This window comes from Microtus ochrogaster, chromosome 10 (assembly GCF_000317375.1).
Source record: "Microtus ochrogaster isolate Prairie Vole_2 chromosome 10, MicOch1.0, whole genome shotgun sequence".
Classification (NCBI taxonomy): domain Eukaryota; kingdom Metazoa; phylum Chordata; class Mammalia; order Rodentia; family Cricetidae; genus Microtus; species Microtus ochrogaster.
The window spans coordinates 40,330,283-40,350,256 of NC_022016.1; the positions used below are offsets into that span (position 1 = coordinate 40,330,283).

Genomic DNA, 19,974 nt, shown 5'->3' on the forward strand with positions numbered 1-19,974 from the left:
GGGAGGGGGACTTGATTGGGGGAGGGGGAGGGAAATGGGAGGCGGTGGCGGGGAAAAGACGGAAATCTTTAATAAATAAATAAATTTAAAAAAAATCTCAAATTTAATGTCATACTGATACAACTAAGACCTAATTAAGATGATATTAAGCCTAAGTAGAATACAGGAAGTTATTCATATACAAATAAAGTCAGACAATTCTCCTTTTAAAGTAATGAGTTAAAGGAGAAAGGGAAAGTCAGAAAAACTTCTAACCTAAACGATGCAATAAAAATAACACTGGTCCAAGATCATGGAAAAGATCCCTTTAAGTGACCTCTGAAGCCAGCCTATGTCCATAGTCATGATCTAAGTAGACCACCGTCTTCCAGCATGAAGATCATTCTCCCAGGGTATGCATTTAGGTCATCTACAATCAGTGCCCAATCTTTCACAGACTACAATTTTCAGGTCTCTCTGTCTCATTTGTCCTCACTTAAGATATGGAAATTGCTGCCAAAACAAAATTTGGGAAACTATTACGTTATAAGTTTAACAAATTTTGTGGTATAAAACCATTTTTAGAATATTTATTCTAGGATTTTCATTTTATTTTAAAAATGTACCATAATTTGTATTGTATGTATACGTGTACACACACCAGAGAATAACTTGCAGGAACTGGTTCTCTCCTTCTCCCATGGGAGTCCCAACAGGAAGCAAACTCACAAAGTCAGGCTTAGTAGCAAGTGCCTTTACCCTCTGAATCACCTCACCATGGGTCCTAGATGTTCCCTTTCTTCAGCATGAAATCTCACATTATGAACAATTAATTAATTAATTTTACCAAATATCCAAATGCAAAAGTGTGATACAAAACTCTCTTTTAATAAAATCTTTGGAGCTTTTAACAGCAGCGTAAAACTACAGCCTAGACAGATTTACAAGTAAATTATGAAAATCTGTAGACGCAAAGAGAACCCTTCCTAGGAGTAGAGGAAGTCTAATAACTTAGAAAGTTTTCAAGAGTATATTCAAGAGCACTTAGTGTCTTCTAGCTGCTTACTGGCTTGCTCAGCCTGGTTTCTTATACAACCCAAGGCCACCTGCTAGGAAGAGCACCACCCACTTGGACAAAGCCCTCCTACATCAATCATTAATCAAGAAAGTACCCTAAAGAGTCCTACAGGCCACACTAATGAAGGCATTCATTAGTTGATGTTCCCTCTTTCCAGACAACTCTAGTTGGTGTCACGGTGACAAAAGCTAACCAGCACAAATGACAACAATCCCATCTTAGGCTGACATACACCAAAATACATATTCATCATTGTGTGTGTGAGAGCGATTATTGCTTATTTTGAAACATGTAGTCCAGGCTGACCTCAAATTCATTATGTAGCTGAGGCTAGCCTTGAACTCCTATTCTTCCTCTCTCTATTTCTCAAGTGCTAGAATTATAGGTGTGCCTCCCCATGCCTAGCAATATAGTATATTTTGGAGAATAAACCACAGGGGAGAGAGAAAATGAATGGAGGGAAGGAGGATAGGTATGAATTATTCACTGTACATGATTAAAATAGTCACAATAATGATATAAAGCCAAAAAATACACTAAAAGAAATATAAAATTTGGTTTTAAAAAAGATGTACAGGAAACCAATAACAGAACACAAGAAGCTGAAATTAAATGTATCCTTAGATAAAAAAATATATTGATTTAAGTACAGTTAAATAAGCATTTTCTATTGTGAATCAATGGAGAGGAGGAACAGTCCACTAGCACTATCCACGATCAAGAACCCTTGACACTAGAAACAATTAAGATCTCTACAGTGGAATCATTTAAGAAAACAACATTGGTGTGATAAATACCAAGAAATTAAGATAAAATTTAAAGGATCAAATATTTATTTTGTCACACAATGAAAGATTTCATTATAATTCATGGTCATATACAAGCAAGAGAATGGAAATATTATCATTTTTGGAAAATCAAAATATTTTAATTAAAAGCCAGTAATCAAAAATCTATAAAAACAGAAATATGGTGAAAAAGAAATCTGTATTATAAATTTACAACTAAAAATATAAGTCCCCAAATGGGAAAGCAGAACATCTTATCAGCTTGGTAGCTGGTAACAGATACTTTCTCTACAATGGTATCTGGACAAAACTAGCCTTTTGACTACTTAATTGAACAATGTTGGTAACCAGCTGAGAAGCTACAGTTTAGGACATGGTTTTCAAAATGAAAAAACAATTCAGTTTTTATCACAGGACATAAGAATTCACCCCACCCTATCCTCCAACAAATACCTCTCTCCGCAAACCTCACTACTTCTAACTTAGAAATGTAGAGTAATCAGGAAATTCGGGATCAACCTACCCCTGGACCCAGCAATACCACTCTTGGGAATATACCCAGGAGAGGCCCTATCATACAACAAAAGTATATGCTCAACTATGTTCATAGCAGCATTGTTTGTAATAGCCAGAACCTGGAAACAACCTAGATGCCCTTCAATGGAAGAATGGATGAAGAAAGTATGGAATATGTACATATTAGAGTACTACTCAGCAGTAAAAAACAAGGACTTCTTGAATTTTGCATGCAAATGGATGGAAATAGAAAACACTATCTTGAGTGAGGTAAGCCAGACCCAAAAAGAGGAACATGGGATTTACTCACTCATAATTGGTTTCTAGCCATAAATAAAGAACATTGAGCCTATAATTCACCATCCTAGAGAAGCTAAATAAGAAGGTGAACCCAAAGAAAAACATATAGGCATCCTCCTGAATATTAACCTTCATCAGGCGATGAAAGGAGACAGAGACAGAGACCCACATTGGAGCACCGGACTGAAATCTCAAGGTCTAAATCAGGAGCAGAAGGAGAGAGAGCACAAACTCAGGACCGCGAGGGGTGCACCCACACACTGAGACAGTGGGGATGTTCTATCGGGAACTCACCAAGGCCAGCTGGACTGGGTCTGAAAAAGCCTGGGATAAAACCGGACTCACTGAACATAGCGGACAATGAGGACTACTGAGAACTCAAGAACAATGGCACTGGGTTTTTGATCCTACTGCTTGTACTGGCTTTGTGGGAGCCTAGGCAGTTTGGATGCTCACCTTACTAGACCTGGATGGAGGTGGGTGGTCCTTGGACTTCCCACAGGTCAGAGAACCCTGATTGCTCTTTGAGCTGATGAGGGAGGGGGACTTGATCGGGGGAGGGGGAAGGAAATGGGAGGCAGTGGCGGGGAGGAGGCAGAAATCTTTAATAAATAAATAAATTAAAAATAAATAAATAAATAAATCTTTAAAAAAAGAAATGTAGAGTAATTAGTCTGGAACAAAAGCACTTGAAGTTAAGTAAAAGGGATGTAAAACACTTCAAAACCAATTATATTTTAAGACAGATGGTCAAGATTCCTTACTTCCTCTGCTAAGTAATACATAGATTTATCAATTAGTTTGGTAAATGATATTATTTCATCATAGAGCAGTGGTTCTCAAACTTCCTAATGCTGTAACCCTTTAATAGAGTTCCTCATGTTATGGTGACCCCTAACCATAAATTATTTTCATTGCTACTTCATAATTATAATTTTGCTACTGTGTGAATCATAATGCAAGTATCTGAATGCAGGATAGCTAATATGCAGCCTCTATGAAAGGTCATTCAACCCCCAAAGGGGTCATGACCATGGGTTGAGAAGCACTGTCATAGAGCAAGAGAAAAAAGAAGCAAGAAAGAAGGAGCAGTATATGTCACCAAAGAGGTGAGAAACGTAACTGGAAAGAAAGAGATCATCTTTTATAGTAGTAAATTTTAAAAATGAAAATTAGTCTTATTTTAAAGAAGCCCAATGCAGTCTTAATCACAACCAGAATCACCAGTAGAATGTGGTCAAAAGGAACAATCTTTAGAAGCAGAGAGAATCCCATGTGATCTTGGCCAGATCACTCCACACCACCTCGTGCTCAATCTTCTCTGTAGAAGGGTTAAAATTAAATGAGATGATACATATAAAATGCCTACTATTAGAAAGGTGAGTCAATGTCCTTTGCCAAGTAGCCATTAGGTTATTAAACATTTTTTTATTTTAAAACTTACTGTGTCAAAGTTCCTTTAAACACAGTTAAAGCATGAAACATTTACAAAAAGACACCCATTCAAGCACCATCTCAAAGCAATGTTGGTATACCTATTTTATAGTTTATTGATCATAGCTATAAATAGAGATGCGGAAACTTTCAATATAAAGAAAATATCTAAGAACACAATTTAAGGGAATTTAGAAATACAGCCCATTGAATAAAGCTTATATAGACAAGAGGAAAATGGAAGGTGAACTGCACATGTACAACTGTACACCAAGTATCGTCACCATCGTGGAAGATAAGGGAGTCCACATGAAACAAATAACAGCTCCGAAAGCAATTAGTAAAAATCTACTAAAGCGATATGTAACACAGACAAGTAACTAAAGAGCTCACTCCCTCCCAGAAGGCCCCAGAACCCACTGCTCAGGAACGGACCTTGTTCCAAAATTCTGTAGGCTGTCTTCTGCAGGAGGGCGGCTGAATCCCAAGTGTGGGAATTATCTAGATTCTCAGAAATGTAGCTGGTGACTGTGGGTTTTATTTGCCTTACTACAAGGGTATTGCTGTGATCATGTTCTGTTTTCATGTAACACTGCTTGCTTTGGAAAGTTTTTAAAATCATTCAGACTTACACGTGACCTTTTCCTAACATTTAAAACTAGTTTATGTACAGTGTCCACTTAAATTTTCAGGAAGATTCTTCTGCATGATGTAAAATTCCCTCTGAGGTACTAGAATTCCAAAACACTGAGAAAATCAATAAATGAGAATCCAGAGTGATTAGGACAAATCAGTAAAGATGATTTTTCCCTGTATGTATGTGTGTGTGTGTGTGTGTGTGTGTGTGTGTGTGTGTGTGTGTATCCATATCCCACTATTTACATAAGATTGCATTTAACTCAATTCTCTGGCAAATTACATTATTGTAGTCACAGGTACAGAACTTAAAGTATGTATGTAACTTAACCATTCTCTTTTAACCAAATGTGTGTGCAAACAATCCATATGAACCTAATGAATTTCTTATTAAATTAAGCTATTGTAGTAGAAAACTATCATCTATGGTTATTGAAGCAATCCTTGTTATGTGTTGTTCTAAACATCAGACAATCACCATGTTAGTGTTAGATGAGTGTCATAAATCAATGTGAATCTTAAAAGGCCCATGAAACCAAAGCCAAACACAGGCTGAAACTAAATTCTTCCACAACAGCCTCAGAGACATGAATGCATAGAACATAAAAATCCATGTTTTGGCCTGATAGCTGAAATGCATTACAAAACATATTTACTCTTCTTTGTAAAAATTTTAATTCTCTGAAAAGTTAGTCCCAGAAAACTACATTTATCAGCTAATTTTTAAAACAGTGACTCTTCACACAAGATTTATGTAGTTTAAAAAATACCTAACATGTCCCCGAGATTGCGCCTTGCACGGCTCTGTCACAGGGCCTGGCAATGACCGTTTTCACAGCTCCCCTGATAGTATACTTTAATCTAATTCAGCCTTTTGGGGCAATTTCTCCAAGGCTGATAAATACACTTTTTGTCTTTTAATGAGATTTTATTAAAACTACTCGATTTATTCCACAGCTAATGAGTGACTATTACATTGCAGGCAGTGTGTTTAGCAATGGAGAAAGATGCATGTTATATATTTCCCTGCCTTCAAGAAGCTACCTATTAGCTAGGTAGAGAGACCATAAATAAGTAACTGTAATTAAATATGATAAGTGCTCTTGGGGTGAAAGCAAATACAGCATGCCTGGCAAACTGGCATGTCATCCTCGAGCAAGGGTCATGCTGCATCATTCCAATTTTAGTCTATGTCTTAGCAGAGCAGGAGAGTCACAAGTTACAGGTTACCTAAATCCTAAAATTCAGGACAAATATTCATCCTACACAAGCTAAAAATTGTACATTGTGTGATCCTCTTTCAAAGACACTGCTTGTGACAGAAAGATGGTGTGTTTTTTATGTTTTAATTTAAATGAACTGTTTTAAAACTTCTTTCACATACTAATACTGATTTTACATTTACCTATAAAACTATAAATCTACAAAAGGGACAGTAAGTAGTTATGACATAAATTAGTCATTAACTTGTATTTGCATAATACCTTTTCTTTCCAGTAATTGCTACATTTGTTAGGACAAGAGGTTTGGGGACTAGATGGGTGTGGTGGTACTGGACAATTAATCCCAGCATGTAGAACGCAGAGGCAGGGAGATACCTATGAGTTTGAGACCAGCCTGATCTACAAATCAAGTTCCAAGCCAGCCTGGGCTAGACACTGTAAGACCCTGTCTCAAAAACAAAACCAAACAAAAAAAGGAAGTTTGGAACTATAACTGAATTTACTTCAATAACATCAAAGATGCTGTATGAAAAATGTTATGGAAATAAGAGGCACTGAAGAGTTTCTGCAATTTTCAAAACGGAGGGGTTTTTTAATTTTTTAAAAAGAAATGGCATCTTGATGATAAGATTCTTTCAAAGATAGCTTTAGCAAGAGTAAAGGTTGCAACAACTACAAAGAAAATTTATTTCAAATAGCATCTCCTTTCAAACCTCCTTAACCAAGAAAAAGACACCTAAGGGGGTCTAAATTACATCGGAATTAATGCCAGGTGTGGCAACACACACCTTTAATCCCAGCACTCTGAAGATCTCTCTGTGAGTTTAAGATCAGTTTGAACTACGGAACAAGCTCCAAGCCAGCCAGAGCTACAGTAGTGAGACCCTATCTCAATAAACAAACAAACAAATAAATAAATAAACTGGAAACTTCCTTCACAGCTCCAATAATGCCTAGCTCATAAAGGATGGATGAGTGGGTGGATGGGTAAGCAGAGGAGTGAGTGGGTGGCCAATATGTCTTGAAAACCGAAATCTATTTTAAAGAGCCTCAGTGAAATTTAAAAACTATTAAGACATTGTGGTGTAAACATAATTTGTGGTACTAATTTGCTATGAAAGAATCAAAATTCAGTGGAGTCTGGGTAGAAATTAAAAGGATTTTCAGGATGAATGATGATCTGCAAGGCCTTTCTATTTAAGCTCATAATTGAACAAATTCTTAGTTTAAATGTATGCTGTCAAGGCCCCGGCAAAAAAAAAAAATCTGAAATGAATTTCAAATTCAGGATCAATATATAGTGACACAAATTTGCTGGAGAAACCTTCAACCTTTGCCAGGGTGAGGACCACCATCATTACATTCTTTACCACTGAGGCTGCCTAGGATTCATTATTTCAAGAAATGACATTTTATAAATGACACCAACCAAGTCAGATTTTGTAGAATAGGAATAAAATTTCACAGTTCACAGACATGCAGGCAGCCACTGACTACCTAGCATCTCAAAACAGAATTCTGCCAGGGCGTCTTCTAAAATATTGTGATCAATTTCACTTCAGCTAACACGAAGGTGACCAGTTTCAAAATCCAAAGGGATCACACTGTCATCCTTTCAGACATGAAGGAATGAAAACCAGTCACCAAAATTGATTTAATGACGGCTATTTTCCAAGATCATAATATATGTAAGCATCTTATTTCCACATTTTCCAGTGATCAACTGCAGACTCACAACAGCCATAACTAAGATACAATCAATATCACTCACTCACACATGGTCATCTGGGTGTTTTTGAGAAACATCTCATTTACCTTCTTTGTGTGCTCTAACACTGAAGAAATGAAGGCGATTTCTGATATTTTTTCTCTAGAGATGTGGTAGTTGATGTGGCTATTAAGCACTTGAAATGTGGCTAATCCAACCGAGGCAATAAATTTTGCATTCTGCTTAATTGATTAAAATTTAGAAATAGTTAATTCAGTTACTGGAAAACTTTTATGTATGTTTGGAACAATTTAAGTATGTGAATCTACTTTTGTACATGCAAATTTTATGAGACCTAAATACAGATCAAGTACTTCTGGTGAAAAATTTAGCTTAGCGTCAAAATTGAGATGTGCTGTTAGTATAAAACACACATTGGATTTCAAAGACTTAGTATGAAAAGATGAACAGTATTGCAAAAAAAATTCATGCTGAAATCACTAATTTAGAGGTAATGTATTAAATAAACATTGCTAAAATTAATTGCACCTTTTTGTTTGAAATCTTTCTAATGCGGTTACTTGAAAATTATAAATGACACGTGGCTCTCATTAAATAGCTTTGGGCAGCGCTGCTGCTCTTGGGCACATCCACGGCTCTAGCAGACAGACACATTTGGACATCTTCCTCCTGACAGACAGGCTGGTCACTGAACAATGGGGCAAGGAGGAATGCGTCCTCGAAGCATATGGATCTAAGGAAAGAGGGTAGCAAGCTCCATCCACAATTTCACCGTGTGAGCAGCAATGTAATAGCTCAATATAGAGGAAAAAAATGAGTTATCAAGCACTCAAAAAATTGAAACTGAGTATACTGCAGACAACTTAAAAGAGGTAGAGCCAACTGCTCTGTCTTGGTTTCATTTCCTAACTGTGGACCTTAAAATAGACAATAAAGCACCGCTTCCAAAAAGAGGTAAAATATTCCGATACTAGCTATCTAACGAGCACTATTAAATAAGCAAAAATTGCTCTTAAATCTTATCTCAACTTCCAAAGCCACAGAATACACGCTGAGCTGGGAAATCAACTTCAGATTGCCAGCATTTCCCTCACAAGCAAATTAGCAGGATTGTGCACTTGGAATACTGTTTGACAAGAATGAAAAGGAAACAATTCAAAACAGATTTCAGGACTGGACAATTAGATGAGGAACTGCAGATTTAATTCTCAATCAGTACTGTGATTAATCTGATTCCCTGCTTTTCCCTGGTGTAATTATACAACCCAGATGAAAGGGTGAGCATTTGGACTGTCAGTTCTATATTCTAGACCAGCCCGGTGACTCAAAGCAGACGGCTCTACCACGCTAACCACCATCCCAACAACAGTGGAAGGGAGCCTCGAGCACTGATTGTACAGTCATTGCATAACGAGGCATTAAAAATTTGGGTGCCCCTAACTCTTTCTACGTTCGTCTAAGACAGGTGAAGAAATTGCTGAAACTGGACGCACCCGTCTTCAATGACCCTCTTAAATCCGGGCACGGGGTGAACACAAAGGCATCTGTCTAATATACTGGCACAATAGACACACACCCCACAATTAAAAACCCTGGACGCACTCTCTCGCTCTCTCCACACAAGCACACGAAATGCAGGCTGCTCTTTTCGTAAAAGGTCTAAGGTACAGGAAAGGTAACAATAACCCCAACTGTTCCCACTAAGCAACTATAAAATCGGTCCTGCCACGTCCCTGTGTAACCGTCAGATAAAATGCAGGGAGCCCGCCCCACGCCTTATGGGGTGGCCGACCCGGGCTCGCTGGTCTCCACGGGTCGCTGAGAGCCCCCAGACCCTCTCTTGGCAGGAGATCCAGGTACACGTCTATAAATACTACAGGGTGAAGAGGACAAGGAAGGCAAAGGAGAGGGAGAGAGGGCAGGGGGCAGGCCCGGAGCGGGTGCGGGAGGCCCCGGGCATCGCTGAAATGCATTTTTCCACACTCCCGCTCCCTCGCGTGGAGACTCACTTGCCGATCACCTCGCACAGCTCGTACACATCCTCGAACAGCACGTCGTCGTCGGCCATGGTCCGGAGGGGACAGTGGCCGCAGCGTGGAGGGTTCTGAAACCTGGGTTGGGGGCGCCCAAGAGCTCAGTGCCCGGGCTCCGGGATCGCGTCCTCTCCACAGGACTCTCAAGCCCTGAGTGCCGAGGAAGCTCAACTGGGGCCGCGAGGCCCGGAGACTGCAGCGCCTCTCCTCTGCCGGCTGCCGTCCCGGCGCGGGCGGCGGGGCCGGGGCGTGGGAGCGAGGGCGGCCCGGGCCCGGCGCCGCCCGCCCGCCCGCTGCTCTTGGCGCTGTCGCTAGCGCTGCCGAGCGTGCGGACCCTCGGGGATCCGCGAGGCACCGCTGCACTCTCCGCTCGTCAGCCCGCGCGGGCCGCGAGACCGCGACCGCTCCCTCTGCCCGAGACCGGCTCCGGCGCGGCGCGGGGCAGCTCGGGCTACAGGGGGGGCCGCGACAGCACCACGGAGGGAGGATCGTCGCGAAGGGAGGTGGTGGCGGCTGCTCGGCGCTGGGGACCAGGAGGCGGCGGCAGAGACGTTCCCTCCTCCTTCTACTCCTCCCGCCGCCGCCGCCGCCCGCCCGAGTGTGGGAGGGGGCTTCACGGGATGAGTGTTCAGTGCGGGCGGGAGCCGCGACCGCTGCCTTCAGCTCCACCCCTTAGCTTCAGCTGCCGCCGGGCTCCCAAGCCTGGAGCTCCCGCCTTGCGCACGCTAACCCTCCTCCCTTTCAGCCCGCCGGCTGCTAGACCCGAAGGCCCCGCCCACTCCAGCCCTTTGGGAGGCGGGGACCGCGGAAGAAGGCGGGGGACTGGGGAGGGGGGCGGGGGAGAGGCGAGCGCTTCCAGTGGCGCCTGCGCGCAAAGCTCGCAACGTCACGGAGAACCGGCGGGCGCGGGGAATCTAGAGGGCGCTGGGGGTCGGCTGGCGGAGCTTCGCGGGTTGCAGCTGCTGAGGTGGGGCTGGTGGAGGTCGTCGCTTCTGTTCCCAAGCTGCGACCAAGTGGAGAAAAGGGACTGGGGACAAAAGGTTCACAGCAGTTTGCACGTATTTTTTGGGGGACGGCGTGCTCAGTACTCTCTCTGGCAGCTTTCCCCTTCTTTCGTAACCTCAGGAAGCCGGTCCCAGTTTTTGGCTGGGAAAAACGCAGGGAAAGGGTTCTAATGAATGGAAAAGCCAGAGATGGAGAGAGATTGTCACTCAAGACCGCACTTGGCGGCGGACGCTTTTAGTGCCACTCTGTCATTCCTTAATGAAGATGAGGACTGGGGGGAGGGGGAGAATTGTCCAGGGAAAGGATCAAACAAAAACTACTGCAGAGAAAGGTGTGCGACAAGGAACAGTGAACTAGAGAAACAGCTTCTCCTGCCGCCTGCCCCAAACTCCCCAAATATCTATGCAGTATCTGTTCCTGCTAGACAAAATACAGAGACGGGTCAGGAAGATAGTGACATAAGGAGACTTTAAAACCATTGTATATTGCTCGCCAGCCCCAGCATCTACTTTGTTTAATGTACTTCCTACAGATGTTGGAGCTCTCGGCATAAAAATGCAACTAGAACGAACGGAGGCACAGGGTCAGGCACGGAGTAAGACTGTGGGTGTTGCCACTGTGCCGGGTTGTATGGCATAAGAAGATTTCTGTTCAACTGAGCATGTGCAGAATGAGCCAACGCCGTGAGACAGGTATATGCCTTAGTTGAAGACCAATAAAAAAGAAGTCTTTGTTCCTCCACACAGCAGAAGTGTCCAATTAGTTTATAAGTCGGCTTTCCAGAAATGATCTGTTAAAATTCTGAGCGCGGTATTTTTAAAATAGTACTTACCAAAGTGCAGGGAACAGGGTGAAGACTGGGCCTATTTTCCTTCCAGAAATGATCTGCACAAACCCTTGATTGCCCCCTCAAGAGACTGGGAGATTTGCGTGTTAAATATTTGGGCGCTAAACCCCTTTCTTTTTCTTTTCTGTCTTTCTTTTTGAAAAGCAAATCATGGGAAAATATAATTAGATGAGGCTTTTCTCCTATCCCAGAGATTTTGTGTTTTCTCTAAAGAATGAGTTTCAGAGTCCAAGAAACTGTCTTCTGTGGAGGTCCAACAGTTACAAGTCACTTACCCCAACCTATCATGCTACCTGCCACCTAATGAGAAAGGCACCCTTCATTCTGCTCTGAAGCACACAGAAATCCTCACAAGTCAACTTGCCGGCTTAGCTTCCTTTCTCCAGCACAAATAAGAGCTATGCTAAGGCTTGCCCGCTTTACTTCAGAGTTTATCTTTCATGGAGAATTTCTCTCAGAAGTAGAAATGGACAACTACAAAGCAGAAAAGGAAGTGCGGGTAGAAAAATAAAAAGGACCTGCACGCATAGGCAGGCTCTCTGCTCGAAGACAGCTGGTTTAGATCTGAAAAGAGTTACCGGCTAAGGGGTCCAACTCCAACTCCCTTATCTCCAGGAGTGGAGGGTTTATAGGTCGGTTGCTCGACCAAGAGCTACCCCATGCCTCCACTATTCAATAGCAGTTCTAGGTTTGATGTGCAATTATACTCAATCTTTGTTGGAGAAGTAGAGGTAGATTCATTAAGTTAATCAATGCAGCACTCCACACACACAGTGGATGGCCTAATCTTATCTGCACTTGACACTTCCTGGTCAGTCTTTGCTTGAATGGTTCCACATCTCCCAATCAGCACAAAGTTCAAAAGTTTTCCTCCAGCTAGAATGTCTACTTCCGAGCTCCTAGGGAGGATTTAGTCACCCACAGGGTCCAGTAGTCCACAGCTCCAAGAGTTTGTAGCACGGCTGACAGCAAGCGAAAGCTCCTCTCTGCTTCCAGGATGAAAATAACCAAACCTTTCAAATGAACTTATTTTTTTCTAAGTTTCTTCCAAAAATCCAATACGTTCCCCCAAATGTAAGTGGTGAGGTGTTAATTTAATTCTCTCTTAGCTAATTAAAGGGAATGTTCAAGTAACTAGTTGCATAAGTTAAAACTACATTTGATTTTGCTAATAACTCAATCTTCAAATAACAGTCATTTAAACAAATGAGGGTGGTGACGTTCTGGTTAATACGGAATCTGGAGCTGTGTGGTTGCTGACATTGGATCCACTACTCTACAGTTCCATCAGTGACCTAGTTTGTTCTTCCCACTCTGCCATCCATGATAGTTCGCCTCTTTTCCTTTAGCCGTTTTTTGTCATCTCAAGATGAATGGCACTGTTTCAAACATTAGCAATGTGGAGCAGGAAGGCAGGAAGGGCAGGGGAGGTCTTTTTACTCCCTGTCTCGTCTCTCTTAAAGAAATAAAATACATGTTCTCATCTCATTTGTCCAGACCAGAGTCACCTAGCAGGGAACCTCACTTGCAAAGGATGCTAAGGTCATAGTTGTTTTTGCCTTCTCTATGGAGGTGGATGGGAAAAAAAGCAGGTAGGGAACAGATTCCAGTTATCAATCAGCTGTTGTGGGAGGTCCTTCCGCTCCTCCAGCCTATAGCCGCTGAGATACCAGCCCATTGGGGCGTGGTCTCTCTCCCTTTAAAAAAGCGGCCACTTCCTTTCTCTCCCGGCAGAGGCAGAAGGATCTCTGTGAGTTCGAGGCCAGTCTGGTCTACAAGAGCTAGTTCCAGGACAGGCTCCAAAGCTACAGAGAAACCCTGTCTCGAAAAATCAAAAAAAAAAAAAAAAAAAACTGCAGGGCGAGAAAGGAAGTGGCCGCTTTTTTAAAGGGAGAGAGACCACGCCCCAATGGGCTGGTATCTCAGCGGCTATAGGCTGGAGGAGCGGAAGGACCTCCCGCAACAATCAGCAATCTGTCTAGCATGGGAAAATGACCATTTATTATCATCATAATGTGGATATACCACTAATGTATAACTGATAGGCCTGAATTTTTGGAACTCTCTGAAAGCCCCATGGATGTTATAGATGCTACATAAATTTGATTCTTAGACATCATTACAAATCTCAAATGATTTTGAGTGTTTGTTTGAATTTTTCAGAATTGGGATACACATTTGCAGGTTGCCCAGCTCCCATGTAATTTCAAGATTTGATGTGGGAGTGTCATATCAATCTGTTGATTTCATTGGTTAAGTAATAAACAAACTGCTTGGGCTCATAGCTTAGAACATAGGTGGGTGGAGTAAACAGAACAGAATGCTGGGAGGAAGAGGAAGTGAGGTAAGACGCCTCAGACAGAGACGCCATGCTCTCCTCTCCCAGGCAGACGCACTCGATGAAGCCCTGGCCCAGGATGGGTGTAGGCTAGAATCTTCCAGGTAAGACCGGTGCCACACAGATGATTAGAAATGGGCTAAATTAATATGTGAGAATTAGCCTGGAAGAGGCTAGATAGAAATGGGCCAAGCAGTGTTTAAATGAATACAGTTTGTGTGTGGTTATTTCAGGGCATAAGCTAGCAGGCAGCTGGGGTACTGGGGACGCAGCCCCGCCGCTCTAATTACAACAAAGATTACACAGATATAGAAGGGGGAAACACACCCCAGGGAAATATTAGGATGAGGGCCACATAAAGGGCAGTGCAGCGTAAGCCTAATTTTGACAATTTAGAAATCAGTCTCATTCTGCAGTATGATTGTTTAATCGTAAAAATTATCACTGAATTAGTGAATAAAACTAAGATTGACACTGTTCTCAACTGGAATAAATTTATTGCCTCGTAGCATAAGCAGAGTTTCTAAGCTCAAATGGAAGACACTACCCATAGTTCTAGTAAGAACATATAGATTACATTTATTCTTCAATACTTTGTGGTTCTTTGTTGGTTAGGCATTGAGAATGTTTAAACAAGCTACCAGGGCTTGTGACAAATAAGGCAGATGTACCCTAAAAAAGGATCAGACAAATAATTACAATGAGAAGTAATGGTCCTTAGAGTTTAGGAAGTTTGAGGGAGCAAATCTGAAGAAAGCCTATGGTGCTGGAGAGATAACTTTATGGATGAAATGTTTGCTGTGCAGGCATGGGGACCTAGATTGAGATCCCAGAAACCAATCTAGTTGAAGCAGTGAGATTTGAACTTAGCTAAAGACCCTATCTCAAGAGATAAGTTAGACAGTTAGAGGAAGACACCGGATTTCAGCCTCTGGCCTACCCATGTGCAAGATGATAGAACACATCTGCACATACACTCACACATACCACATCCATCCATCCATCCATCCATCCATCCATCCATCCATTCATCCCACGATTATCTATCAATATTATATATATGTGTGTTATTAATGTGAATATATATTGGTTGAAGAAGACTAAACTGAAGAAATGTTTACACCAAGACTGGAAAAATATAGAAATTAGCCACTTGGAAGGATTGGGGCCTGTTGGGAATCAGCAGAGAGAATAACATTTATGGATTCATGGAGGCAAGAATATACTCTCTGAATAAAAGACAATGTTCTTTTGGAATTCTGGATCATACAGTGTAGGAAGAAAGTGGCCATAATATGTTAAGAAATAAACAGGGGCCAGATAGTAGAAGATATTAAATGCCAAGTTCAAAAGTGTACCTACTAAAATGCTTGATTTCAGTGATGTTGACTCTTCTATGTCAGCTTTGGTCCCCTGGCCCTGTGTATGAATGGAGTGCTATATTTTAATGATTTTGTATTAATGTGTTTGTGTCTGTTGCTGTGTGTGCATGTGTGTGTGTGTGTGTGTGTGTGTGTGTGTGTGTGTGTGTGTGTGTGCTGGGAACTTATCTCAAGGCCTCTGGAAGAACAACAAATGCTCTTAACTGCTGAGCCATCTCTCCAACCCTGGAATTATGCTTTTAAGTAGTTCTTTCTTTTGTACTTGATGCACACTCTCTTCTCCCACCAATACTTTTTAAAATGTAGAAACTCCTCTAATACATTATTTCAATCCTCTCTGATCCCATTTAGTATTTCTGAGTGCCCCACTCCAGCTTCAGGGTAGTTTTGCACACAAAGACCATTCTTGTGACTTACAGGATTTCCCACAAGCTGCTGGAACTGTTTTGCAATGAGGAAGCTTAGATCTCCTGCATCTGACTGTTAGCTATTAGTCAATCACTGATAGCGCAAGAATGTGGAGATCCAATTCCCTCGGCTGGGAAAGAGGGAGCATTCCATTACATAGCTTCCCTGTAGAACTGAACTCCAGGTATATATGCTTTGCAGGCCGTTACCTAAAATCAGACCCCGGCTTAGCTCCTTTCCCTTCGGTTCCCCACTTCTCTCTTTTCCTGTTTTGTCTTGGAGTATTATTGCCTTAATGACTCACTTGTTTATGGTTCTATTATCAAGATTAACTTTTGGGGAACCCTATCTAAACCAGTGGTGTTTCTTAAAGTAGCTATTTCACCAAAATCATCTGGGAGTTTCTAAAACGTTTTTGCTTTGTTTCTTAATGTAGGTTCCCAAGCCTTACCCCAAACCTAACAAATCTGACTCCATTGGAGATGTCTCTGGAACGTATATTAGAATCTTTTTAAAAGAGATTTTAAAAGTTTTAATTTTATGTGTGAATCTCTCTCTCTCTCTCTCTCTCTCTCTCTCTCTGTGTGTGTGTGTGTGTGTGTGTGTGTGTGTGTGTGTGTATCTATAAGACCAGCACCCAAGGGAGCTAGAGGCTCCAGATCCCCTTGGATCTGGAGTTATAGGCAGCTGTGTGCTACCCAATGTTGGTGCTGAGAACTGAACTTGAATTAGAGTCCCCTGCAAGAGAAGTACATACTCATAATGGAAGAGCCATCCTCCAGCCCCAGCAATCTATATTTTTATATGCTCCCACCATGTGAATCTTATACACCTAAAATTGAATAATACCTGCTCTAACACTTGCCTGGAGAACTATCTTGAGAAAAAAAAAAAGGTTGACATCACTACTAGAGAATCCATAGGACTCCACTACTATGGGAAATCCATTGAAAATGTACCAGAGTGCTCTAGGGAGCAGGAAAGGGCCTGAATAGAAATGTGTTTGCTACTCAGTTTCTTCAAGTTCCAGTCCTGTAAACTTCCCTCTAAAGATCCGTTTTGCCTTTCTTCCTTTAATAGCCCTGAACAAGTCACTGGCAACTTTTTTTAACAATAAAAACAATATTGCCTTTGGAAACAGCACAACATCAGCATATACTGAATATTATCATTTAAGAATTAGCCAAAATACATCAGTTCTTTTAGCCACTTATGATCACAAGTTCATCGGACTTCCAGAGCCTCCAGTGTACTGCATGCTGGTGAGGACTGCAGTAGACAGAAAGTAGCAGACAATCCAAACCATCCTTAAAAATCCTGAGAATCCATTGACTCACATAATTGAAAAATTGGGGCTTAAATTAACATCCAGTGAGATTTGACTCAGGACTCAAGAAAAGTCATTGATGAGCCTCTTTTCCCAATTTTTATTATGCTATAAATTTTTATTATTTGTTTTACTATGTGATAGTGGCTTTATCTTTGTTTGTTTGACTGGTTGGTTGGTTGGTTGATTTTTTTTTTTTTTGAGCCAGGCTCTGGTAGCCTTGGCTGGCCTAGAACTCACCATGTAGACCAAACTGGCCTGGAACTAACAGAGATTTGCCTGCCTCTGCCTCTGTATTGGCTTTATCTTTCGATGCCATAAGACAGTTACTGGGTCTCTAGGTGCTTAACTTGAATTATCAAAATGTTTTTCAGAGTTTCTGACTTCAACTTATACACAAGAGAAAAAGGGTCTTGTCTATGAGATCCTATCCCTGCTCAAAGATTCCTTCTTTCTCATTGGCCTGCCAGTGAGGCTCCTAACTATGCTGGGACCAAACACTGTAGGCAGGAGACAAGAGTCTTGAACTCATTTCATCAATCAGAGCCCACCCTTATACAAAGGAAAATCATGCAAAAGGCAGAAGCCCCCCAGTTCTAGTCACCAAAAACTAGCATTGGCTGTGTCTTTGCACAATGTTGCCCCCAGAACCCCAGTTCTAGTCACCAAATGCTGGCCTTGGCTGTGCCTTAGCGATCTGCGTTGTTCTCCAGTTCACTTAGTTACTGCATCCTGTCAACTTTTCTTTCAAAATTTCATCTAAATTCCTCCCTTCTCCATTTTTCCAGTCTCTGCTCCAAATCTACTGTCCTATCAGCTTACACTTACCTGTTCCCCAGTCTTCTCATTGGACTACTACCCCCAACTGCTTGTCTGTACCCCGACCTGCGGGTCAGTTATTCCAAGGTCCCAAAGAGGCGCTATCTGAAAAAGACTTGGGCGGGAGGGGGAAGGGAGACCAAGCAAAGTTCTGTTGTCAAGGTCTCTCTTTATTAGCGAAATGGTTGTGTCTTATACAGCCCTTGAATGAGGAACTTGGCTTGGGATGGGGGCAGGGGCATGGCAAGGGCTAGAAGGGACCTTACGGGGCAGCAATGGTCACTAGTTGACACACCTAGAGTTCTCTGGGCAAAGGGAATCGTTCCTTTTGTGATTCCAACCACAAACAATTCTCTAGATAGTTGGAATGTGGGGCTGGTTCCACTAACAAATAGTTCTCAAGATAGTTGGGTGTGGGGCTCCCCGCAAACAGCCTTAGGACGATAGTCCCAGCTATAATCTTTGGGAAAATAGTTCCTGACACTTGTCCTGTCCCTGTTCACTGGACAGGGTCTGGGATATCCAGTTTGTGTTCAAGAAAGAGAAATCTCAACATTGAGAATTGGTTCTGGTGTGTGGTGAACATTCTGAAGGTGTTTTGCCAAACGTTGAATGGGTGAATAGCTTTACAGTTCTCATTAATTCCTGAGATTCTCTTTTATTGACTTTTGCTTATAGTCTTGTTTCTCCATGCCTTCCACCTAGAAAATGTGTGGAGCATACTAGGTCTTCCATGTGCATTTGTTAAATAAGTGAAGGACTGCAGACAGTCCCTGATTTATAATGGTTCACCTTATGATTATCTAACTTTGCTTTTGTCAAAAAGCGACATGCATTCAGTAGCAACCATACATTGGGTTTTGAACTTGGATAGTTATCCAGGATAGCTGTATGAGGGCTTATATTCTCTAGTGATCATAGACAGCAGCAGCAGCAGCAGCAATGGCAGCTCCCAGTCAGCCTCATGATCATAAAGGAAATCAGCAATGCTCCTAGTGTGTTGCGTGACTAAGATGGGATGAGTGGGACATAGTATATTAAATGCATTTATATCTAGGGTATTTTCAGTTTATGATGGGTTTATAGGCACATCATCTCATCTTAAGTAGAAAATCGTGTGTGTGTGTGTGTGTGTGTGAGAGAGAGAGAGACAGAGACAGAGAGAGAGAGAGACAGAGACAGAGAGAGACAGAGACAGAGAGAGAGAGAGAGAGAGAGAGAGAGAGAGAGAGAGAGAGAGAGAGAGAGAGAGAGAGAGAGAGAATTCTAGGTAAGTTCTCACCTCAGTTCTTCACGTCTGCCTGGGCTACCTCCAATTCATGATCCACCTGCCTCAGCCTCCAGAGAGCTGAGATTACAGGGATGTGACACTATGAAGGACTATTTCGTGTGTTTCTTCAATCAAGTTATAGACTCATTTTATACTTAGAACTAGAGTTTGAAACCTAAAGAAATAAAATGATTGAATTCTTAAACATGGAAATATATGTCATGGAAAGATCAAGATTTCTTTGGAGGAGATGGTCAGCACCAACCTAACTGAAAGGCTGTCAAGAGGAACAGTGGCAGACATAAAGGCCATTGAATTTATTTCTACTAATTGAAAAAGTTTTATTAGTCACCTTTTGTCTGGGGAAGCAAATTAAAATCTCATACAGCATTGGAGTTTTTCCCCCTGCTTAGCTGTAAGAGCTTTCAAAGGTAAACATGGGGAATTAAATCCCCTCCTTAATTTCTTTTGTCTGGATTTCCTAGTTCATTCTTTCCAGGCTGGCATTAAAATGTCACACACGGAAAAACATGAGATGAGCTACAATATGTTCAGTGCATGACTTATATCGAGCCTGGGCCTGGCTACATTACAAAGAGTCATGTTAAGTCACCCAAGCTTCTCTAGAAAGGAGTATAATTTACTATGCTAAGTGCACTGTAGAAAAGGTCAAGTGATTAATAAGTCACCGATATGAAATACAAGCCTATCAACAGTGGGAAGTTTAATCATTTACCCTCTGTGGGCTCGGGGGAAGCAGATTCTTGCTGGGGGTCTTTTGTGGCACTGGGGTCTTTTGTGTCACTGGGGGTCTTTTGTGGCACTGGGGTCTTTTGTGTCACTGGGGGTCTTTTGTGGCACT

The 19,974-nt window shown here is 41.9% G+C and overlaps 1 protein-coding gene across 15 annotated transcripts in view; it reads right to left on the reverse strand.

Moving 5' to 3' along the window:
* The window catches only part of Cask (calcium/calmodulin dependent serine protein kinase), a 320,516-nt gene extending 310,683 nt beyond the window's left edge, over positions 1-9,833 (reverse strand). For all 15 annotated transcript variants that reach the window (XM_005352875.3, XM_013348391.2, XM_005352872.3 and 12 more), the window contains exon 1: positions 9,693-9,833. In XM_005352875.3, the coding sequence (XP_005352932.1) occupies positions 9,693-9,751 (59 nt within the window). In that variant the 5' untranslated portion in view covers positions 9,752-9,833. The remainder of the gene's footprint in view (positions 1-9,692) is intronic.
* Positions 9,834-19,974: the final 10,141 nt, after the last annotated feature.